This window comes from Sceloporus occidentalis, unplaced genomic scaffold (genome assembly GCF_023333645.1).
Source record: "Sceloporus occidentalis isolate IW3139 unplaced genomic scaffold, rSceOcc1.0.p SCAF_2, whole genome shotgun sequence".
NCBI lineage: Eukaryota > Metazoa > Chordata > Lepidosauria > Squamata > Phrynosomatidae > Sceloporus > Sceloporus occidentalis.
Genome location: NW_028316982.1, coordinates 8,865,480 through 8,891,209, shown reverse-complemented (window position 1 = coordinate 8,891,209; position 25,730 = coordinate 8,865,480). Strand labels below are relative to the sequence as shown.

The 25,730-nt window shown below is 44.0% G+C and overlaps 1 protein-coding gene across 7 annotated transcripts in view; it reads right to left on the bottom strand.

Moving 5' to 3' along the window:
* FAM131A (family with sequence similarity 131 member A) overlaps nt 1–25,730 on the bottom strand; it is an 81,737-nt gene that overhangs the window by 4,780 nt on the left and 51,227 nt on the right. For all 7 annotated transcript variants that reach the window (XM_089508714.1, XM_089508707.1, XM_089508709.1 and 4 more), the window contains 3 exons: nt 22,222–22,315; nt 19,283–19,465; nt 3,473–3,601 (listed from right to left, as the gene is read on the bottom strand). In XM_089508714.1, coding sequence (XP_089364840.1) covers nt 3,473–3,601; nt 19,283–19,465; nt 22,222–22,315 — 406 coding nt within the window. The remainder of the gene's footprint in view (nt 1–3,472; nt 3,602–19,282; nt 19,466–22,221; nt 22,316–25,730) is intronic.

The window sequence follows — 25,730 nt, the reverse complement described above, 5'->3', positions numbered from 1 at the left end:
TTAGGAGTAGAGAGATAACTTCCTCGGTTTTCTGTCTTAGTTATCACTCCATGCTCCTTTGGTCAGTGTGATTGCAAAGAGGTCTCTTCCTATCTTTTCCCCTTCTCTGCTAAAGGTTAAGAGGCCAGGTTTATAATTGTCTCTTGTTCTTCATCCTGTCCCGAGTCTGAGAAGACAAAACATGAGGCTCTGCCTCAAACATGCTTCCCCCCTCTTACTTTCACTCATGGGAGTCAGTTTTAGGGACTCTTGTATAGATTTTTCTACTGGTTTTTCTATTTTCCCTGGATAGTAGATGAATTGTTTGTAACAATAAAGTAAGCCTTGGTTTTTACCTTACCAGAATATCCTGTTTTTTTATTTGAAGCTCAGATATACCTTTGGACTGTGGCTTACACTGTTTTTAAAACTACCTGAACTTCATTTGTATGTGTGGCTTTCAGGATGTCCACTGCCAAAACTGTCATGGCCAAGCAATATAGCATAGCAGGGGTGGTTACAGTACATCTTTCCATGGTATACCCTCTAACATTTCACAGATATAAACTGAGACACACATGGCCAAGCAACATTAGAGTCTAGTCAAGATGGAAAAAGTTATTCATGAGGAAGAACAGATAAGCCAAAAGAGGCCACCGCCGCTGCAGTTTGCTTTGGCCTGAGCTGACTGGGAAGGACAAAATTCTGCCCTTTCCTGTTCTCTCCTCCATCTGAGTTAACTGAGTACAAATTACTTTTGTGCTAAGCAGAGTAAGTTGAAGAAGCTGCAGCAGTTTGCTTTTGCTTAAGCCTACTTAGAAGGACAAGAGTCTGTCTCCTCTCCACTTTATCCTTAGTTGATTTGAGAGCAAGCTACTTTTGAATTCAATTTGCAGCCACTGAAGTAAGGTGAAGACAAAGGAGGAAAGTGGGAAGAGGAGAGAGAAACTGGGATATATTTTTTGACAAAGCAGAAAAAGTGGGATGACAAAGGATCATTTGGAACTGTTGCTGCCACCAGCATCCCTGCAGCATTTTTCACACTTCAGATATGTCTGGTGCCAGTCTTTCCCCAGGGCAGTGACTATTTCAGCATAGTACACCTCCTCCTGACCCTGAAGGCACTTGGGTATGGCATGGCTGCCATCAAACATTCCATCTGGGATGGAGGGAAGCATCTCAGGTTGTCAGAATCTGGCATATTCTGTCATAAAATGGTTGTTGTTATTGTTGTAATATATAAGCATGTTTGACTGGATGTTATAGTGTTTTAGATAAGAAGGAGAATTATATGAATGTTTGAGTATATTAGGATATGATGGAAATGGTAGGAGGAATAGTGCTGGTGGAAATAATTGGTGATAGTTCAAAGTGCTGCTTGTTGCCTGGGGCAGAAATGTGCAGATGTGTGGAGAAGGATTTTTCTCAGAGTCTGCTGGTGGGAAACAAAAAGTAAAGTTGAAACCAGGACAGTATTAGGGGCTGGGTGAATGAGGCTAGTATGGAAGAGAGGGTTTTAATTAGTAAATGAATTCAGGTGAAGCTCATGAAGTTTTGGGCTGGGACATTCTTAACGTTACGCCAGTGTTGGTGGACGATGGCACTTCTGTCTGCAGATGTCTTCCTGCTAACACCTATGGTTTCTCTGGAATAAAGTTTTACTGTTTGCAATACAGAAGACTTGTTTACTGAACTCCTGGGAGAAAAGCTGTTCTTGACACAGGTGCTGTTATGAGGGGCAGTGAGTGGCCTGCATGGAGTACATGGAGTTCTCATCCACCGTGAATTTCAGCTAGGCACTTCAAAACCTGGCTACATCCATGTAAATTTGGAGCCTATGTTTAAATACAAAAAGCCTTTTGTTTTCTCTTGATTCAGAATAATATCTCTCTCTCCTCCCCCCTCTCTCTCCAGTTTGTTCTTCAAATTAGCAGGGCTTACGCTAATCCTTCTCAGTGGTGGGTGCGTGGCTTTCTGCCATGGCTACGGCCCCCTACCCTAGTGACGTACATCCCCCCCAAACCTGAGAGAAGGTAGTGTTCTTTCTATACATGCCACCACCTTTTTCTCTCTTCTTGCCCACGCAGTCTAATTATACAGAGGAGTAATTAGAACTTTCCTTAGATGCTGCACCGACAGATTACCGTTGACTTGCTTTGATATACAAAGTTAATTGTAATGGGTGGAGAGCTTTTGTTTGTGGAGAAAGACGTAGATTACACACTTTGCTGACACATGTGCACCAGCTGTCAGGCTTATTGTGGGCTGCATGAAGGCCAAGGGCAAGCCGTACTTTGTTGTGTGCCTTCAGGTTGTTTCCGACTTATGACGACTCCAAGGCAAACCTATCACGAGTTTTTCTTGCCAAGATTTGTTCAGAGGGGATTTGCATTTGCCTTCCTCTGAGGCAGAGAGAAAGTGGCTTGCTCAAGACCACCCAGTGGGTTTCCATGGTTGAGAAGGGATTTGAACCCAGGTCTCCAGAGTCGTAGTCCAATGCTCAAACCACTATGCCACACTGGCTCTCAAGAAGGAGAGAAAAGAGAGAGCACACCCTGTGAACCAGTAGCAAACTTTTGAAGGTGCAGAAGCCTCCATGGCACCCTTCTAACCAGTTTGGAAAAGGCAGATTAATCTGAATACACATGAAAAAGATCTAGCAGTCTTAGTAAACTATGTGCTAAATATGAGACAACAGTGTGATGCAGCAGCCAAAAAGCCAATGCAGTGGGCTGCATCAACAGGAGTAGTGTCCAGATCAAAAGAAGTAGTAGTACCCCCTAATCTACTTTGGTCACACCTCACCTGGAATACTGCGTCCAGTTCTGGGCACCACAGTTCAAGAAGGATATTGACAAGATGGAACACGTCCAGAGAAGATCACCAAGATGATCAAATTTCTTCACTTTTAGGACAAAGGGAAGTTGATGTTTGAAAATATGAATGTAGGAAAAAGTGAACTGGATAGGTTTTCCAATCCCTACTCCCGCAGGGGGGTAGCCAGAGTGGCATAAGGGTTTGAGTGCTGGACTAAGATCCTGGAGACCAGGGTTCAAATCCCTCTTCAGCCATGCAAAACTACTGGATGACCTTGGGCAAGTCATTCTCTCTCAGTTTCAAAGGAAGGCAAAGGCAAATCCCCTCTGAAGAAATCTTGCCAAGAGAACTTCATGATAGTTCATCATAGGGTTGCCATAAGAATGAAGTGACTTGAAGGCATACAACAACAAAAACAACTATGGTTTGAGTGTTGGACTCCAACTCTGGAGATCAGGGTTTGATTCCCTGCTCGAGCATAAAAACCTAGTGGGTGATCCTGGGCAAGTCACACTCTCTCAGCCTCAGAGGATGGCAAGGGCAAACCTCCTCTGAAGAAACTTGCCAAGAAATCCCTGAGATAGGTTCACCTTAGGGCCACCATACATAAAAAATGACTTGGAGGCACACAACAACGGAGGAGTGTATCAGAGATATGCTCTCTGCTCTCACTTACCGGCTGGTTGGGTTGTGTCTGAGGAAGTGGCAAAATCCTCATCGTAGGATTCGTCATTGGAGTCATCTCCATCCACCGAAGACCAAGCCCTCAGCTTGGCTTCAGCAATGGCAAATTGTTCTGCAACACCTAGGAAGGAGAGAAAGGTGTCAAGTAGAGGAAGAAAGATGGAGCCTATAGGGAACAAAGTATGAGTAACAAGACAGGGTGCTGAATAAGTGTCAGTGTCAGGGTTTCTGCTGCAGGCAGGAATTCAAGGCCATAGCAGTGCAGTGAGCAGTAAGAGAAGCTTCACCTGTTGAATTTCAGACTACCAAGAAACTGTCAAAAAGAATACAACGCATGGAGAAAATGCCCCATTACCAAAGTGACTATATCAGCGGAATAATAATAATAATAATAATAATAATAATAATAATAATAATAATCCTATGTTTTTCCTAAAATGGAGACTCAAGGTAGTCACAAATTAACATAATGGCAAACACTTTTATAGCTGAAACATACAAAAGGTCACCATTAAACTGGAATGTAACATTTTGTAATGTCAAACACACACTATTAAAAATGATAAGCAAGCAGTCAATTAAAAACAGCACCACATCCTAATCAAAGACCTTTCATTACCATTAAAAACAATTTAAAGTGTACAATTAAAGATAATTAAAAGTGTTTTCAAAGGTACAATTAAAAACAGTACAGCATCCTCGGTACTAAAAGCCTTTTCTTTAAAGGCACTGAGTTCTCAAAAGCATGCCAGGATTAATAAGTCTTTTTCTGCTGACAATACAACCGCAAGGAAGGGGCTGTTATAGCTTTCCTAGGAAGGGAATTACAGAAGCTAGGGGCAACCACAGAGAAGGCTGCAGTGTTCAACCTCTTTTCCTGATGCAGGTTTCTGCTTTAAAACTGACTCCTGGCAAGTAGGGCAAAACAGATTCTTGACCTAAGAGTAAAGTATTATCCAAAATCCACAAAATAGTAATACATTTATTGGGTCAACCAAAATGCACATTGTACATCTTACAAGCTTTCGAAGTTCTACTGGCTTCTTCATCAGGCAAAGTGTTTAAAATGATACAGGAGAAAGAACAAAACATTTGACAGTATTAGTCGTAGCCCGGCATTTAGTCAAAATGTTGTGTTTGACAAAAGAGAAGAGGCTTTAATAGTTGTGTGTGTGTGTGTGTGTGTGTGTGTGTGTGTGTGTGTGTCTATCAGGAGCTGTAGCATGAAGCTAGCATGGTGTAGTGGTTTCAATGTTGGACTAGAACTCCAGGAGACCATGGTTTGAATCCTTGCTTGGCCATGGAAATCCACTGAGTGAACTTGAGCAAGCCATTCTCTCAGCCCCTGAGAAAGGCAATGGCAAACATCCTCTAAATATAATTTGCCAAGAAAACTCCATGATCACCTTAGGATTGCCAGAAGTCAGACGTGACTTGAAGGCAGACAACAGAAAAGCACAACAGGCTACGCATTAACACAGTGGCAGTTGGTGACTTCCATGTCAGTGGAGAGTGGTGAGTCTGATCTAGGTTTTATTCTCAACTTTACAGGAGCTATGCAAGATGTGAACTCTGTTGTTGTTGTGTGCCTTCGAGTCATTTCTGACTTACAGCAACCCCAAGACAATGTTATAATGGGGTTTTCTTGGTAAGTTTCTTCAAAGGGGGTTTGCCTTTGCCATCCTTTGAGGCTGAGAGATTGTGACTTGCCCAAGGTCACCCAGTTGGTTTCCATGGCATAACCGGGATTTGAACCCTAGTCATCAGAGTCCTAGTCCAATGCTCAAACCACTACATCAAACTGGATTTATCTCCCCCCTCCCCCAATGTGTTCTGCACCTTGGACAGCTTGGCTAATGATTTAACTCTAGAGAGAATTCACCATCCCACCAACAAGCAAGCCACTGCTCCTCCTAACAAACACAGTTCAAGATTTACCGCTAGACAACTGGATGATCAAGGCAAAGGTATTCCAGAGGTGTCACACTGAGGATGGAGCAGGCTTGTTTTCTTCTGCTCCAGAGACTAGAACACAGAACAATGGATGCAAGCTACAGGAAAAGAGATTCCGCTTCAACATTAGGAGGAACTTCTTGACAGTAAAGAGCTGTTTGACTGTGGAACACACTCCCTCAGTGTGTGCAGGAGTCTGCTTCCTTGGAGGTCTTTAAACAGAGGCTGGACGGCCATCTGTCGGGGATGCCTTGATTGTGAATTCCTGCATGGCAGGGGATTGGACTTGATGGCCCTTGTGGTCTCTTCCAACTCTATAATTCTGATACTAGGATTCCCTTGGAGAGTGGTGGAGTCTCCTTCCTTAGAGGTCTTTAAACAGAGGCTGGATGGCCATTTGTCGGGGAGGCTTTGCTTCTGATTTCCTGCATGGCAGAGGGTTGGACTGGTCTGATGGCCTTTGTGGTCTCTTCCAACTGTATGATTCTGTGATTCCTAGCTGCGTGTTTTTCCACTATTCCTTAGCGCTCACAGAGAGAGATTAAACTTGCAAGTGGTAACCTTCCTCCAAAGACAAAGCCCCAGGGAATGCAAATGATTATACTAGTTAATTCACAGAGGCAGGTTGCTGATTCTCCCAGAGGAAACCCACTCCTGCACTCACCCATGCCATTGTTGAATTTCACACATTCATTCATCTTAAACATATGCAGATTTAAAACTGCCTCCAGCCCAATGCTATGCTGAGATGTGACAAAAAAGCCCAGTTGCCCTATATTCTACTGGCAGAATAAATTGTGCAAATTAGGACAATTAGCATGACACTACCAAATTGACATGCTTTTGTTGCAAACAAGGGATTTATTTAGGCCAGGGTCTCAGACTGAGAAAGCCTAAAGACCTTAAGGGCACCAGATCCCATCTGGTCTTGGAAGCTAAGCAGGGTCACCTCTGGTTAGTATTTGGATGGGAGACTGCCAAAGGATGCCAGGTGCTGCAGGCTCTATTTCAGAGGAAGGAACTGGCAAAACCACCTCTGAGGATTCCTTGCCTGAGAAAACCCATGGGATCGCCATAAGTCAACAGACAACTTGAAGGCACATGCACACACACTCTCAGCCTGCAATAAGAGCCTGAGATGGATAGGCTGAGCTATTGGCAAGAAACTCATTGACAGACAGAAAAAGACAAGTCTGAGAGAGGCATAACTGCAGAGGTGGAAAAACCTTACTTGTTGGATTACAACAGTCAGAATTCTCCAGTCATCGTGATCAGGGGCACAGCTCCTGGGGGATTCTGGGCATTGCATTCCAATAAAGGAACATTTTCAAGTTCAGCACATGTGTATAGCTAGCACATATCCAGCAGGCTTCTCACATCTCTAAGGGGAGTGACATCTGATATCAAGGAGGGCCTCTCCTCATTCCCTTCCACTCTGAAGTCCAATCTCAAAGAAACATAAGAACTGCATCAAACCTGAACATCATTCAACCCATTCTTCTTTTCCCCCAGCAAGCAGTACATGAAAGCAGTTTTGCTCTCAGTGTTAAAATCCTCAGCTTTTGGTCTCCAGAAAATGAAGTCTCTCCAGAAGATGTGTGGCAAGGTTCTCTCCCAAGAGATGGCCATCCAACTTCTTTAAACAGAACACCAAAAAAGGTGAGGCCCCCACCTTTCAAGGCCACCTCTTCCACTGCTGCCCTTACCATGAAGACGTTCTTCTTACCAGTGGTTCCCAAACTTTGGTCCTTCCCAAACTTTGGTTCTCCTTCAGCTCCCAGAATTACTGATTGTGGTCCAAGCTTGCTGGGGCTTCTGGGAGTTGAAGTCCTGAATGCCCAGAGGACAAAAGTTTGGCAACCATCAGTTTAGACAGAATACTTTTTCCTCTAATCTTAATATATTAGTTCGTGTCCTAGTCTCTAGCAGAAAACAAGCTTGCTCCAGCTTCTATATGGCATTCTTTCCTATATATAAAAAATGGCTATCATATCAGCTTTCAGTCATCCCTTCTCCAGGCTAAACATACTCGGCTCCTTAAACCGTTTCTTACAGAGCTTAGTTGTCAGACCTTCTACCATTTTGATCACCCTCCTTTGGACACATTTCAACTTGTCAATATTCTTCTTGAATTATTGTGCCCAAAAATGATCATAATATTCTAGATGAGGTCTGACCAAAGCTGAAGAGAGCGGCACTATTACCTCCCTCAGTCTGAACACTATACTCCTGCTGATGGATCACAAAGTTATAATGGCTTTTTTGAAATGTATAAATAAAGGACGGGTGACACCTGGCTTGACAGCAGTCCATGTAAAAAGGATTTAGTAGGCCACAAACTAAGCACAAGTCAATAGTGTGAAGCGACAGCAAATAAAGAAGTGATTAAAAGCTAGCATGGTGTGCTTTGAGCATTGAGCAATAACTCTGGAGACCAGGATTCAAATCCCGGCTCAGACATGTAAACCTACTGGGTGACCTCAGACAAGTGACATGCTCTCAGCCTCATAAGATGGCAATGGCAAACCCCTGTAAAGAAACCTGTCAAGAAAGCCCCATGGTAGGTTTTCCTTAAGGTAGTCATAAGTTGGAAACACTTTAAGGCACACAACAACAACAATCATTCAAGTGCAGGTGATCATAATTGGAGCCCTCATAGCTGTGCCACGGAGGAAAATCCCCAAAAGACAAAGTGCTGTGCTGAGACATATAATAGATCTAGTCTATCAAGAGCAGATCTTTTGTAAATCTAATAGGCCTTAATTGTCCATTCAGGATCAAGCCACCTGATAAAACTTTGCATGACAACAGGGGTGAATACGAAAAACCATATTGGAACAAATCAAAAGCTTCTGTGTTGTGGCCAACCATTTGCCATAGAAGGCCCACATGCTGGTATCTGACCATACAATACTGCTGTTTATCCCCATCAGCTACTGTGTGAATATCTAAGCTCAGATGGAAGATAGGCACAAATAATGCTGTTGGTTCACAAAATATTTGGTTATAAATGGTTCAGCAAGAGGTTGGGGATTCGATTCAGATGGCAAACCTGTTGCACAGTGAGTTTCACAACTGCTTTGCACAATTGTAGTGCAACAAAACTAAGCTAGACACCTCCCTTGTGCTGACTCTGAACATGCACAGCTGCTGGGCACAATGGGGCCTTACTGCAATGACATTATCATGGATACAGGCCACAAAATATTTTATCCTTGAGCTGGGTCTAAATACCTTCTGAACATATGCAGAGTGTCCTCTGCAACAAGAAGAAATGGTCTGGGGGACTGGGCTCTAGCAGTTTGCATTTCCCTTGGCATTGGCATACACCATTTGCAAGAGCCCAGAGCCTGTGATTGGACTGAGCTGTGTATTTGTTAATTTTACTTGTCAGCAAGAAGCCAAGCCTGTGGTTAAATGGGGGTGGCGTGTGGCTAATTTGGGGCTGCAGCTGGCTGTGTGCGTCACATCCTGGGAAGGGGGAAGTGGTCAGTCACTCCCAGCTTCAGGCTCCAGCCCTTGCAATTAGCCCAGAAGTGCTGAGAGACGGGTGGAACTCAGGCTGAATCACCACCAAAGAGTGGGCAGAGTGGCTGAGACTCAGGCAAACTGCAATGTGCCAACATCTATGAGGACAGGAGAGAAGGGCATGGACTGATTTAATGGGTGGTGGGGAGAGGGGCTTGAGTTTCCCCTTGAGTTGCCATTTATCCTGGAATACCTGGAAAATCCCAGGCTGAAGGGACTAAAAATTGTCCTGGATGGTTAGGCAGTTGAAGCACTAAATCCCAAATTTCTCCTTTGTCACTGTCTGATGTGTAGATTAAAATGTGGCAGTGGTGATGAAGTAGGAAGCCAAGGCAAGCAGACAGGCACTTGAAGGAGTCTCATCCTGACTTGCAAGCTCAGGTTGCTGCTGTACAGGGTTAGAAAGGCCACCTTATTCTTCCATTCCTCCCCCCTTCCCCTGATAGACCCAGAAGGTGGGAAAGGAAAAGAGGTAAGAAGAGATGGCCTTGTGTTGTGCGGTGATTGTGTCAGTGGCATGAGCTTAGGGCTTAGCAGCACACTGGGATACCACTTCCAAACAGAGAGTAATGGGAGTTTCTTTACTCTTTGGGGCTGCTTGGAAGTTTCCCTCTCTTCACACCAGCTGGGGGGGAAAGCAGAAAAAGAAAGCTCTTAGTTCGGTACTGGTACTGAGGCTGAAGCATAATGGTAGAAAAAGTACGACGATTAATGTGTTGAATTTGCATAATCCGAATGCAAATTAATAATATGCATAAATATAATAATTTGTACAATATGCAAATTAAATGCCTGGATATGAGGGACAGGAATATGGCAACGCTAGTTTCCCCAAGAGAAAGCTGAAGAAGCTGACCATCTCTTTCCAGAATGATCTGGCAGCATTGGACCACTAAGATTCCTATGTAGTTGACCTTCTTCTCGAATTACCAATCAGAAATGTACAAAACGACCAAGCACCAGGAAATATTGAGACAGCAATTGATGTTGAGCCCTACCAGGAATAACAAAGGATTCCTGCAATCTCTCTTGGGCACACTTGCTTGGGAGTAAGCTACTCTGGACACTTTTGTCCACATTGTGCTTGTAAGAGTCTTCCTACATAAGGATGTTTCAAAATGGTTATGGATGAGAAAAGTAATTTGCCCTCCCCCTGCCTGTCAGTGCTGAGCTCTGTGTGTTTTGTGTGCCTTCAAGTTGTTTCCATCTTATGGTGACTTAAGGCCTTGGGCAGGTCCCACATTCTCGGCCTCAGAGGATGGCAAAACCCATTTGATGAAACTTGCCAAGAAAACTATATGATAGGGTCACCATAAGTCAGAAATGACATGAAGGCACACAACAATAACAACAAGAGGAACCTATCATGGGTTTTCTTGGCAAGATTTGTTCAGAGGAGGTTTGTCATTGCCTTCACCTGAGGCTGAAAACATATGACTTGCCCAGTGGCTTTCATGACTGAGCAGGGAGTCGAACCCTGGTCTCCAGAGTCATAGTCCAACACTCAAGCCACTACACCACAACTGGCTCCCTCCACATGAAAAAAAAAAGGTCCCAGGGTCCCTGTTTGAGTGAGGAGGAGGAAGAGTGGTCTGCTACCTTTTACAGATACAGAGAAACGGGGATCTTGGTAGTCAGTAGTGACAGCTTACATCTCATTCAAGGATGAAATGTATGTTAATGAAGGACAGAGCAATGGCCATCATTGAAACTCTAGATCACTTTTAATTAGGAATGGGAATTATGTAGTCCCATACATGTAATTGAACTGCAACATCTCCACGCATTCCTCACTAGGTTTGCTACAGCTGCTGGAAGTTGCAGTCAAAACATGGCTATAGGGTTACTTGATTCTCACCTCTGACTGCCCTAAAGGTAGGCTAGTTTGGAGGGTGAGCGCTTGTTCTGGAGAATAATTATAGAGCTTGGAAAGATTGTTTTCAGTTCACAGAATCTCCAAGCCAGAATGGCCATAGTAAAAAAGTGAACTTTTCAAGGTATAGTATCTTTGACTATAGTACCATTTTGTTTCACTAGCCCTCTCCTTATAGCAGCCTCTTCAAAGCAGCATGCAGATCTGCACTGGCATTGCTTGTTATCTGCCACATGAAATGCCAACATGACCTGGGATAAAACTGAATATGACCTTGGCTCAACAATAGTCAGGAAAAATGCTACACTGGTGGAAATATGCCTGCAAGCTATTCTTTACCCATTGTCTTTTTTACTAAGATTTGCTAAACTGGGCTGGTCTTTGAAAATGCTCCATCTACACTTTAGCTGCCATTCTATTTCTTTTTCAGCAGCTGGGGGCCTTTCAGATGCCATTGGGCTGCAACTCCATCATCCTTCATCCTTGCTGTTTGGGGGGTGATGGGAGCTGCAGTCCTCCCACGTTTCCAGCATGTTCTCCACGTCTGATTCTGTATCATGGGTAGCTTTGCCAGGTTTTCCCAATGGCAAAAAGGGAGATTTGAAATGTATGGCCTTCAGGGTTGACAATCAGAAAACAGCTACTACAAGTGTGGGTTTTCACTACATACTAGATGAAATTATTAATTTCAGTTAATTTAACTGTGTACAATCAACATATTACAGGATGCACATATTTCTGTCTTTATGCTGGGCCCACATTCCAAAATACAGGATTATTTGGCATCTTGGTCCAATCTTTGTTAATGTTGTCGTGTACCTTCAAATCATTTCCAACTTATGGCAACCCTAAGGCAAACCTATCATGGGGTTTTCTTGGCAAGCTTTGTTCAGAGTAGGTTTGCCATTGCCTTCTCCTGAGGCTGAGAGCATGTGACTTGGTCCAGTGGGTTCCATGGCTTCGTGGGGAATTAAACCCTGGTCTCCAGAGGCGTAGTCCAACATTCAAACCACAATGCCACAAAACCTCTATCAAACAAACTTCTTTTTAAATAAAATACTTTTATGTCAGCCCAGCCTTCTTTACTTCCTTGTCCTCTGCATAGCTGGATTTGTTTTAGTTGCATTGTCATTGTCATGATGAAGGAGGGCTGGGGAAACACAGACTTTCAGTGCTAGAAGGACCATGGTATCCTTCTGGAACGCCTGAGAGAGTTAGGAATCGTTGGCTCTGCTCTGCAGTGGCTATGTTCCTACCTCTTGGGCAGATTCCAGATGGTGATACTGGGGGACAGCTGCTCCTCTATGATAGAGCTGACATCTGGCGTCCCTGAGGGCACCATTCTGTCCCCCATGCTGTTTAACATTTAGATGAAGCCACTGGGCGAGATCATCCGCAGACATGGGGTGGGGTGTTATCAGTACGCTGATGACACCCAAATCTATTTCTCTATGTCTCAGACTGTTCCAGTGACCAAGGAGGGCATCTCCCCCCTGAAGGACTGCCTGAAGTTGGTAATGGACTGGATGAGGGAAAATAGACTTAAGCTGAATCCAAATAAAACGGAGGTACACGTGATAGGTAACCCCAATCCAGGTATGGAGATAAGTTTGCCAGTTCTAGATGGGGTTACACTTTCCCTGAAAGACTGCGTCTGCAGCTTGGGGGTGCTCCTGGATTTGTCGCTTCAACTGTCTTCTCAGATTGATGCAACAGCCAGGAGTGCCTGTTATCAGCTTCGGCTGATATGCCAGTTGCGCCCCTACCTGGAGCAGCGAGACCTAGAAATGGTCGTACATGCTCTAGTTACCTCTCATCTTGATTTCTGCAATGTGCTCTACATGGGGCAACCTTTGTGCCACGTCCGGAAGCTCCAATTGATACAAAACATGGCAGCCAGACTGCTCGCCGGAAAATCCAAGTTCGACCATATTACACCTATTTTAAAATAATTACATTGGCTGCCTATTAGCTTCCAGACACAGTACAAGGTGTTGGTTATCACCTATAAAGCCCTACATGGCCTGGGTCCAGTCTACTTGAAGGAAGGCCTCCTCCCATACAATCCTTCCCATACACTCCGATCCTCCCGGAAAAACCTTTTACAATCTAGAAAGACCAGACTGGCGGTGACCTCCCGGAGGTCCTTTTCTGTCACCGCTCCAAAAATGTGGAATGACCTGCCGGAAGAGATTTGCCAATTATCCTCGCTTGAGGCTTTCAAAAAGGTGACAAAAAACTATCTCTTCCGGCAGGCCTTCCCCGATTGATAGTAACCAGAACCAACTGAATCCCCCTTTTATTGTTTTTCTTATGTGTGGTTTGTCTAGTAACTTTGTCATATTGTTATGTATTTTTAACAATGTTTTATTGTTTAATTTTATACTTGGGAGGGAGGGTTGGGCTGGGGTCTTGTGGGGCTTGTTGTTTTTATTGTTGTATATTTTATAAATTTTGCTGTTACCCACCTTGATCCTCAAAATGAAAGAGGCTTGATATAAATAAATATTTATTATTATAATAATAATAATTATTATTATTTATAGAATGCAGCCTGAGCTGAGAGAGAATGGGGTTCTGTCCTAGCCTTCAGCTGTGGTCTAGAAGGTTCAGAATGTTTGTGTTTACTTATGCAAGGCTTACCTGACTTAGTTGTTTCATTTCACCTGTGTAAATTGTTAGGGTTAAATAAAGGTTTGCTGAAACATATTGAACTGCTTTCGTTTTATGCAGTGTAGGACCCCATCCCTGTTCTTTCCATGTTATTTCTACCTCTGGTGTCAGATTTTCTGTTCAAGAAGTAACGCCTAGGAACACATCTACAGGATGAGTCTCCCTTAGCTGAAACACTTGGGACCAGAAATGTTTGGGATTTTAGATTTTTTCAGATTTTGGAATATTTGCATATACATCATGAGATATCTTGGAGATGCAATCCAGTCCTAAATATGAAATTCATTTATGTTTTGTATAGGCAGCATTGCATAATGGTTTGAGTATTAGACTATGATTCTGGAGAGCAGGGTTTGATTCCCCACTTGGCCATAAAACCCACTGGGGCAAGTCACACCCTCTCAGCTTCAGAAGGCAATGGCAAACCTACTCTGAATAAATCTTGCCGAAAAAACCCCATGATGGGTTTGCTTTAGGGTCACCATAAGTCAGAAATGACTTGAAGGTACACAACATACACCTTGTATACATAGAACAGAATTTTATTTACAATATTTTAAAATAAAGTTTGTGTCCACTGAGCCATCCAAAAGCAAAGGTGTCACAAGCTCTGCCATCCATGTGGACAATTTTGGATTTTGGAGTATTTCAGATTTCAAAATTCTGGATAAGGGAAACTCAACCTGTCCCTTGTTAACTGAAATATACCTGTATATAAAAAGGAAAGCTTTCCAACTCTCAGATAAGAGATATCCCTTAAAGTATGGAACACCTGTCAGCTTGATAAAGGACAAATTTTCCAGCACTCAAATAAGGGATATTCCATATGATGGACATTTCACTACTCTATTTGGGAGATGGGATGTAAAGTTCCCCCTAGGTGGAACTATGCCTTCCATCTCTTCTCTCACCTCCCTTAAGGACGCCTTCATCATCATGCATCTGTCTAAAGGGACATAGCCAGATGCTTCTCAGCTGCCCACCACAACTTAGCTCTCCACTGGTCACTACACAGTTGTGTTGGGTTAAGCAAGAGGCAGGTGGGTTTTAAGGGGGTGGTGGGATTGTTGTCTGAAGGAGGTAGTAACACCCCCCATACCCCCAGTATATGTGAGTAACAGGAGGTCAGGCACACCCTTCTGCAACCAATAGTGAATGGTCATCCTGGGTGGCGATTCAAGGGAGAGTGTTGGACTATGACTCTGGAGAGCGGAATTTGAATCCTGGCTTGGCCATGGAAACCCACTGGGTGACCTTGAGCAAGCCACACTGTCTCAGCTCCCTCTGAAGAAACTTACCCTGTGATAGATTTAGCTTGAGGAAGATGTCAGTTGTGAGACACCCATGCTATAGTCTCTCCCTGGCCTCATAATGCACTGGAGTTCAGTGGATGATACTGAGGTTCATTGACATGGACAATACAGACACTTTGGAAGGAAATGTAGGCAAATAAGAAGCAATGGTTTTGGAGGGACTTCCTAAAGGTGGAAGGTTGGAGATGGGGAAGAAAGCTGGTTTGCCTTAGGAAATTCCCAAGGGATGTTGCATGATCAGCCCTCTTCCCATGAGACCAGTTCTCTCAAAGGCAGAAGCCGATCTCAGTTGCTCTGGTAGCAGCCTCATCTGTCACTGTTTGTCTTGCTCCCAGCTCCCGTCTTTCTCTTGCCAGCTGTCAGGCAGTCAACAGCTCAGCCCTCAAGGCAGGCCTAGCTGTGCTTGGGTGACAATCATGCCCCATGACAGCCCTTTCTGTTCCTAAAAGCAGGAGGCTTGCTGGGTAGGAGGACAATCACTCCATAGTTTGAGAGCACACTCTACCCTGCTGGGGCCTTGCAAGCACAGAGGGACTCTCTGGTTCCCTCTCCTCCTGCCTCCAGTAGAGAAGGCAAAGGCGTGAGAAAGAAGTGAGATCACAATTCCCTCTCTCTGGCCCAGTTTCTCTGGCTCCCGGATGACTCAGCTGCTGGCCTTGCACTGCAGGCTGAGCTCCTCCATGGACAAGAGCCAGCCTCTCCTGCCCACCGGGGAGAAGGCAGGGCTGGGGTAAATAGATAGATGGTCTAGCCACTTGTTGAATGCCTGTGCCACTCCATCCTACAGGGCCTCATGGAATAAAGCAATATGCCCTAGCAGCACTGCCCATCTGTATTTATTTATTTATTTAGTATCCCGCCTTTCTCCCAAGTTGGAACCCAAGGCAGCTCACAACATACACACACACACATAATAAAAAAACACTTTATCTGCTAAGGCCTTTTCTAGCTGCCTCTCTCTCTAAGAAGTTTATCGCACAGGCCCTATAATGGGCCTGTTGCATTCTAAAACGGGTGCGCACAGGGGCACGCATGGAATGGGATGAGGCTAAGAACTGCATTTTACTGCACAAGGGAATGCCTCTGCTGGCGCCGGGCGTTCCAATCGCATCCTCCCTCTGTTCCAGAGGGTGCAATTTCTGAGAACTGTTCCTTCCCATTCTTAACCTTCTTCTAATTTCCTGGCTGCAGTCCCTCTTCCTATCAATGGAGTTTATCACACTGAGGAAATCCTGTGCAGAAACAGGGATTTAAATTTAAAAGAAAAAGTGCGTTGATTTTCACACAATGTCATTGTTAAAGTGGCGTTAAACTCGAACGGAAAGTAGACAGAAAATAGACAAAAGCCACTCCTTTTTACTTTTGGGAAATCCTGAAAGTAAAAAGGAGTAGTTTTTGTTTACTTTCCATTCAGGTTAACACCAGTTTAACAACGATGTGTGTGAAAATCAACCCACTTTTCTGGCTTTTTTATAGCTTTTAAATCCCATTTTTGCATGGAATTTCCCCAATGTGTGATAAACCCCAATGTTTGATCCCAGGTATGAGAATTCTTTTACTATTTCCACATTGTCTAGTTTGAATATGTGTAGGTTCTCCGTGGTCTTAATTTTTGTTTCCTTTATACTCAACAGTAAGTCTGGCTTTGCAAATCTAAGTCACAGGGTTTTCTTGGCAAGATTTGTTCAGAAAGGGTTTACCATTGCCTTCCTCTGAGGCTGAGAGTGTACAACTTGCCTAAGGTCACTCATTTGAGCACTCCATCACAGATGCACACTATGCTTCCATGTGATTTGCATGGACCAATTCCAGGTTTTTAGGGACATCTCCATGTAACCATGTTCCACTTATACGTTCCTCTCAGCTAAGTACAGCTAAGGAGATTATCAGATGGGGAAGGGACGTCCTTGCCCCATCCTTGTCCCATCCTTATAGTGCAATCATGAAAAGATTTTCATACGTCACGCTTATCCCATTAGTGTCCCATCATTAAACTGCAATTGACCATGATCACGATAAAGACTTTCACATGATGTTGCGCTTATCCTGTCATTGTCCCATCATTGAAATGGAATTGTCCTGTCCTTGTCCTTCATTTCATATTAATGGAACAATGCGTTAATGCAATTCCACTCCACAGGATCAGCGCAAATGTCTTTCGTGTGATCACTGTCACGGACAGGATAAGGATGGGATTCGATCCCATCCCCCATCTGATAATCTCCTATGAGTCCAGTCTCAATAACTCTACCCAATGATTAAAGATATTTAAAGGTAATTGGGCAAGCAATGTTTATAAAACACTGAGCCAAAACCCAGCAATATCAAATCAAGTGTGAAATGGCTGCCCATCTCTTCTTTACCCAGTGGCAGCTGGTGGCTTCCAGGGCAGGGTGGTGATGAATCTACCCAGGGTGACCAGATGGCATAACCACAAAGGAGGACAAGGCACCGCAAAATGTAGGCCTTTCCAGAAAAAGCAGGACATTACAAAATAAAAGCTAAAAATACTCATAAAACCATTCTTCTCATTCATGCTCAATGTGGATGACATTTTAGAATTCCTCCTGGGCAGAAGGCTGAAGTGCAGGGCATGTCGTGAAAAGGACGAATTCCCGGTCACCCTGCATCCACCCTGTTTTTTGCTGGAACTTTAAAGAAGCTATCCAAGTGTTAAATCCTAGCACTGATTTTGAACTATAAAATCCTATCTGACTCAGGTCCACGATATCTGAAGGATTATGTTCTCCCTTACAAACCTTCTGTCTGTTTCACCACCCTCACAGGCACATCTACTGGGAACATGGGAAAAGGTCTTCTTGTTGGCTGTCCTCAGGCTCTGGAACAACCTTTCCAGAGTATGTAGAGAGATTCTGTAGCACCTTTAAGACTAACTGAAATAAAGAGGTTGGCAGCATGAGCTTTTCTAGACTTCCTTCCAAATCCATCTGAGGAAGTAGACTCAAGTTTACAAAAGCTCTTGCTGCCAACTTCTTTCTTTCAGTTAGTCTCAGAGGTGCTACAAGATCTCTCTACATACTGATTTTCTACAGACTAACATGGCTACTGCTTTGGATTCTTTCCAGAGACTAGACTTTCACCCTCTCTACATACTTTCCATAAACAAGTGAAAACCTTTCTGTTTCAACAGGTCTTTGAGTTATTGTTGTGCTTTTTTTAATGGTTGTGTTTTTAACTGGTTTTAATTATTTTTATTGCTTTATCACTCTTTAACTTCTGTATAGTGGGCCCTTGATACCTGCTGGGTTCCAGGACCACCCCATGGATACCAAAATCTCTGGATGCTCAAGTCCCATTACCCTATATACAATGACATAGTAAAATGGTATCCCTTATATAAAATGGCAAAATCAAGGTTTGCTTTTTAGAATTAATATATGTTTTTTTTAATATTTTCAAGCCGTGAATGGTTGAATCCTCGGATAAAAAAAATCAGGGAATACAGAGGGCCAACTGAATTTTGTGAACATTTAACTATGTGGGGTTTTTTCTATTGTAAGCTACCTTGAGTCCCAAATTAGGGAAAAGGTGGAATATAAACCTCTGACACTGTTATGAGAAATGGAAGAAAAGGGTAACTGCAATATAAAATTACAAAATTACAATTGCAATAACAATTTCAGTTACAAAAGTGCCAAAAGCACCAGACTGCAGAGGTGAACAAAATGTGACAAGACTAATTCATGAACATGTTGCCTTCTATACATGTTATTCCCTTCTATAAATGTATGTTATTGAATACATCGTCCTCTGGGTCCACCCACCCTACCCTATAAATGGTTCTTAAAGATATTAATCAAACTGGAATCTCCAGGATGAAATGGATATTCTTTGGAAACTGGCCTGGGAAGTCAGAACTCTGGCCAAGCATCTAAGAAGCAGATGAAAGGAATGTCATTTGAAGGAGAAAAATTTGGGACCAATGGCTTAACCCTGCACCACCCACCACCTCCTCCACATATTCCTCCTGCATCCACGCACATCCCTCCCACATGTGGCAGCTAACATACGTCTGGGATCTTCAGCTGCATGGATCACATGTTGGGGAGAAGGAGATGGAAAGGGAAGGATCAAGCAGTTCTCCTTCACTCACTCATTCTCCCTTTCCCAGCTACACATTCTGCCTCCACTGTTTTGTAGTGGAGAATGAGATTCCTAGGGCCTGGTATATTGCTTGCAAAAATATAAGCAGGTAATATGTGCCTTTGATCTAAAGTGGAGGGCATGGTGTTTAGCTACAACTTCCAGGATTGCCCAGCCTACCCCCCCCCCTCCAAAAAGTGACTTTTCTGAACTTATGCACACATATGTGTTCCCTCACCTTTCCAGATTGAGTGGCACTTCATTTCTGGATTTGTACAAAATAAAAGCATCAGTCATGAGACAGCATGTTGTCCCCCCTGCCCACCACACCTGCTTTCCCCTCCCTGACAGGTCCCACCTGCAGCAAACCTGGCCTCTTGCTCTCCTTCACTGAGGTCCGAATAGGAGTTGAAAGTGCTCTCCAAGGCCATGGGGGAATCCATGGGCTTGCACCATCCTTTCCATTCAATAAGGTGGGCCACCCTTCCTTGGGCCATGGCCGTGGGCTTGGTCACATGGTCCTTCACCACCTGTGAAATACCTGCAAAGAGAGGGAATGGAGTTAACCAGGGAGGTGAATCAGGAAGCCCAAAAGAGCTGTTTGAGCCTTTGAAGACTCATTTTGCCAGATCACTGGGACAGGGGAGATCCAACCTCCCTCTCCAATTCTGGTATCAGTGTTTCCAAAGCCACCAATCTGAGCCTTAGAGGCCTCAATTTATCCATCATTAAACGGATAGGAGAAAAATCAATTCATTTGAGATATGCTGGAGAAGAGTGCTGAGGATACCATGGTCAGCCAAAAAGACAAACAAAAGGGTCCTAGAACAGATCAATCTCCCTGGAAGCCAAGATGGTAAAGTTGAGGTTGTCATACTTTGGTCACATCATGACAAAAACAATAATGCTAGGAAAGGTTAAAGGATATAGAAATAGAAAAAGACTGCATGCTAGATGAACAGACTCTATTAAAGAAGTCAGAGACATGAATTTATAGGACCTAAGCAAAGCAGCAGAAAATAGAGAGTCTTGGAGATGTCTCATCCCCAGAGTTGCCATGAGTCAGGATCAACCTGAAGGCAGTTAATATCAAACAACAAGTGGGAGGGAAAATTAAAAGATGGGCTCCTCCACTTGCAGTCTGAAACAGCACATTCCAGTCTGCTACTGTCCGACTCTGTTACTTCTTTCCACACCATGGGTACACCAAACCTCAGGTTTGCAAAATGATGTTTGGAGTTTCAATCACAATCCAGCTCATCCCTAATTTAAACCAATGCAAGTCATAAAAACCTGACTCTGAAGTGCATTTAGGAGTGTTCAGCTTTTGTACACACCTCTCTCCCACACACATCAGTGCTTGCCACTTGGGATGTCACAGCTTTGGTTCAAGTGACAGCTATCACGTAATGGGTGACAGACTAGCCACAGTTGGTGCTATCAATCCTCTGCCTTTCCTCTCGGTCGTTAAATAATTATGGGGGCCTACTAAGAAGGAACTGATAGGAACAGTTTCACACATTCAGGTTTTCAGGTTAGACCTGTAATGATTGCAAGTACTGCGTAACATGGTGAGAACTCATTCACTGACAAGCTGCAGTTAGTTGGTCCAGCAGAGCTGGCCCTGGATGTGCCCAAGAAATGGCAAGCTGTAGAAAGTGAGAAACCCTCACCAACATGTGCCATGGGTCCACATTCTGCACTAGATATTTTGGGTGCTTGTAGTGGGTAGGAAATTGCAGAGTTTCACATGTATAGCTGAATTAGATGTCAGAGCTACTTAAATGCACACCGCTGCCTCCACTATGTAGAAAACTGAAAGCAAATCAGTGGATGAGTGAAGAATCATAGAATCATAGAGTTGGAAGAGACCACAAGGGCCATCCAGTCCAACCCCCCTGCCATGCAGGAAATCTCAATCAAAGCATCCCCGACAGATGGCCATCCAGCCTCTCCTTAAAGACCTCCAAAGAAGGAGACTCCACCACACTCTGAGGGAGTGTGTTCCACTGTCGAACAGCCCTTACTGTCAGGAAGTTCCTCCTAATCTTGAGCTGGAATCTCTTTTCCTGTAGCTTGCATCCATTGTTCCGGGTCCTGTTCTCTCGAGCAGCAGAAAACAAGCTTGCTCCCTCCTGAATATGACATCCCTTCAAATATTTAAACAGGGCTATCATATCACCTCTTAATCTTCTTTTCTCCAGGCTAAACATCCCCAGCTCCCTAAGTCGTTCCTCATAGGACATGGTTTCCAGACCCTTCACCATTTTAGTTGCCCTCCTTTGGACACGCTCCAGTTTCTCAACATCTCTTCTGAAGTGTGGCGCCCAGATCTGGACACAAAATTCCAGGTGGGGCCTGACCAAAGCATAATATAGTGGGACTATTACTTCTCTTGATCTAGACACTATACTTTTATTGATGCAACCTAAAATTGCATTGGCCTTTTTAGCTGCCGCATCACACTGTTAACTCATGTTCAACTTGTGGTCTACTTGGACTCCCAGATCCCTTTCACATGTAGTTTCATTCAGCCAGGTGTCCCCCATCCTATATCTGTGCATTTCATTTTTCCGCCCTAAGTGCAGTACCTTACATTTCTCCGTGTTGAATTTCATTTTGCTAGCTTTGGCCCAGCTTTCTAGTCTATTCGGGGAATTTTGATCCTGTCCTCTGGAGTATTAGCTATTCCTCCTAATTTGGTGTCATCTGCAAATTTGATAAGTATGCCCCCAATTGTGTCATCCAAGTCATTGATAAAGATGTTGAATAACACTGGCCCCAGGACAGAGCCCTGTGGGACCCTGAATGAGAGATGTGCAAGCATCCACACAGCATGTTCAATAGGGACATACACCTGAGTGGGTCAGATAAATACATTTGCACATCTCTTGATTCATTCAGTCTGGCTCACTCCACAAAATTTCCCGGTCAACTGTATCTCTGAACTATTGTGTTGTTGTTACTGAGACCCTATCATAGGATCTTCTTGGCAATAACTGTTCAGAGGAGGTTTGCCATGGACTTCTTCTAAGGCTGAGAGATTGTGACTACTTGGCCAAGGTCAGCCAGTGGGTTTCATTGTCTGAGCAGAGATTCAAATCATGGTGTTTCAGAGTTCTAGTCAAACCATTACACCACACTAACTCTCTGAAATTGTCTCTTCTGTTAAAGAGATTCAAAATGGTTTCCACATTTCCTTTGCTAATTACTTTACTTAGGCTTTAATCACATTCTGGATTTTATTTTTCCCTAAAATGGTGACACCCGCATCAGACCATATTCCCCAGCTCTTACCATGCAGGGAGGACCGGGCGAGGGCTGCAATCTCCTGGATGGTGAGCGCTCGCCGGGACTTGGGTAGCATTTCGACAGTGTCTTCAACATTTACCTTCAAAAGAAAAGTCAAGCCAGAAGTTAACTCAAAGAAGGCTCAGACAGGTGACCTTACTCTGTTGTTTTGGATATGTTTAAACTACACACTGAGGCAGCATCTACAATGCAGAATTAAAGCCGTTTGACACCGCTTTAAAAGCATGGTTCGGAATTCTGGGATGTGCAGTTTTGTGAGATATTTAGCCTTCTCTGTCAGAGGGCTCTGGTGTCACAACAAACTATAGATCCCAGGATACCATAAGATGAAACCATGGCACTGAAAGCAGTATTGAACTGCATTAATTCTGCAATGTGGCAGCAGCCTGAAACATATAGTAGATTAATTCACATGGCAATTTAGACATTTCATTTTTAAAAAAAAAATCACCCCAAATTCTCCAGCATTTCTCTCTCTTTCTTTTCTCCACATTGACACCTGAAATGTATGGGAGATTTATTAATACAGTACCAGAGTTTGGAAAAGTCACTGTTTTTGGATTATAGTCAGTATGTGTGGTGTCTCTTCGTGTTACAGTTGCCAGGTGAAAAACAGGACAAGGCTGCTCTACCTTTAATAGATTTGCAGAGGAGGGAATTTTAGCAGGTGTTGCTAGCATGACAATTCCCTCTTCTACACAATCATTAACAGGACAGGAACCCTGTACTATGTTTTGCCTGGCAACCCTACTTTGTGTGTATCTACACATTGAAATGTACGGAAGAATAATCCATATGACAGCATGTCAGTGTGCAACAGAAATTTTGACAAAGGGACAGAAAGAAATAGCAGTATTTTTGCAGTGTTGCCTAGAGGGAAGTGGCATGTGATGTGGCGGAAAAAGTGGCAGGGTAGGACTTGGGAGATCCTGATTCAAGTCCCCAATTGAGCCACAAAATTCACTGGGTGACCTGGATCTGATCATTGTCTCTCAACCTGACTTGCCTCATAAGGTTGTTGCCGGGAGGATGAGATCCATATAGCCCATGCATTGAATCCATGAAGGAAAGACAGGATAGCAATGTAACTAATAAATACAAATAAATGAATGGCTCGGCAGCAGAATGAATATGAGAAACAAAGAAAAGGGATGAGTCGAAACTCAAGCCCATAAGCTATGTGACAGTTTGGGTGGGTGGATGCAGCATAGTCAATGGATAAGGAGCTCATTCAAGAAGAGGAGAGCCTGGGAATAAAAATGACAGAGTTTGCCTATCAGGGGCGGGGGGAAACAGTTCAGCTTTCTGGTTCATTTTTCTGTGCATTCAGTGGTTGTGAAAGGCACAGCAGCAATGCCTGGTGGGAAAGAGCTTGAGAAATTACTTTTTGGACTATGGCACCTTTTACACTACAGTTATAGGACTTTGATTCTCCATTTTAACTACCATGGGTACATCCTGTGAAATCCTGGGATATGCAGTTTGATGGAGTACTAGTACTGGCTATTGCTGTTAACTGCTGTCAAGCTGACTTCACCTCACGGTGACTGTATGAATGAAAGATCTCCAAGTTATTCTTTCCTCAACAGCCCTGCTCAAGTCTTGCAGAATCAGAGCTATGGCTTCCTTGATTGAGTCTATCCATCTGTAATGCAGTCGTCTTCTTTTCCTACTGCCTTCTACCTTGCCAAGCATTATTGTCTTTTTTAGGGATTTATGTCTCCTCATGATGTGGCCAAAGAATGACAGCCTCAGTTTAGTCATCTAGGGAGCCTTGGACTTTGATTTGCTATAGGACCCATTTACTTGTCTTTTTTGCAGTCTACATTATCTGCAGAACTCTTCTCCAGCACAACACCTCAAATGAGTTGATTTTCTTCCTATCAGCCATCTTCACTGTTCAGCTTTCACGACCATACATGGGAATGGGACATACGATGGTGTGGGCAATCCTAACTTTCTTATTCAATGATATATCTTTACAATGCCGGATCTTGTCTAGTTCATAGCTGCCCTTCCAAGTCCTAGTCTTCTTCTGATTTCTTCACTGCAATCTCCATTCTGATTAACAGCTGAGCCAAGGTATGGAAAAATCTTGAACTATTTCAGTGTCTTCATTGGCTACATCCACATTGCAGAAATAATCCAATCTGACACCATTTTAACTGCCATGGCTCTGCTCTGGTGCCAGAACAAACTACTGTTCCCAAAATTCCATAGCATTAAGCTATTGTTGTTAAAGGGGTTGTTCTCACTAGGTGAAACCCCGCGTTCTGAATCGAATCCAAGGAGTGGCGTTCCTATTAGGATCCGATTTAAACATAGAACAGTTCTAGAGCAACCCGCAATCGTCTCCACTACAAATCGAATTGTAGAGCGGAATAAAATTTTGATTCGAGTTTTCCTCATTTAACGCGTGTTAAAAAAACACTAGGGTCTGACCTACGTTTTTCCATTGATTCGATTTAGGAACCGGAGCATTTAAATAGGAACGATAGCCTTTGAAATTGCGTTAGATGAATGGGAGGAGCGGAGTGCGATGGGGCTGGCCTTGGGGGAGTTGCCCTTTCTGTCCCCATCCATCTGGCTGTCGCCATTTTTGCTTCCCTCACCCCTTTGTCCGCTGTGGTCTTTCAATAAGAGATAAGGATTATTTTTATTTTTTATTTTAATGGTTTACAGGCACTTAATCTCTTCAGCACTTTAAGCGCCTGAAGTCCCGGCTGCTCAAGCGCCTGCATCTGCCAAAGGACTACAAGGCTTCCCCCGGTGGATTGCAACCTCCCCTCTGTGTGGGGAGAGCCCATTTCTAACGGAGGAGAGGCAGGAAGGGAAGGCTCCTCTCAAAGAGGCATTCCCTGCCCGCTTGGGCTCTGATCTCGCCCAGGCAGGGAAGGGAAGGCTCCTTGCGAGGAGGCATCTGATCTCGCCCAGGCAGGGAAGGGAAGGCTCCTCGCGAGGAGGCATCTGATCTCACCCAGGCAGGGAAGGGAAGGCTCCTTGCGAGGAGGCATCTGATCTCGTCCAGGCGGGGAAGGGAAGGCTCCTCGCGAGGAGGCATCTGATCTCGCCCAGGCAAGGAAGGGCTCTGATCAATGGGGGGGGGGGGGGATAGAGCCTTTCTCCCTCCATTTCTCAAATGGAATCTGCCTTCTCCTCCAACCCTGGAAAGAGAATCTTTGGGAAGAGTGCTCCCTCCCTGCTTTTCCAGCAGCCTCCTTCATTGATCTCTGTGCTCTCTGAAGGGATTCTCCCTGGCTGTCTTGGGAGACATGAAGAGGGGATGCTGTCATAGAAAACCTATCCCATAGTTCCTCTGGAAAGAGCTTCGCTTTTTGCCAGAAGCCTCTCCCATTGATCTCTGTGCTCTCTGAAGGGATTCTCCCTGGCTGTCAATGAAATGGAAACGATGCCAAAAGATAAATCGCTTCCAAATATTCCGGATTAACGTTACGTCATTCTGACGTACTATTGATTGACAGCTCCAAATAAGG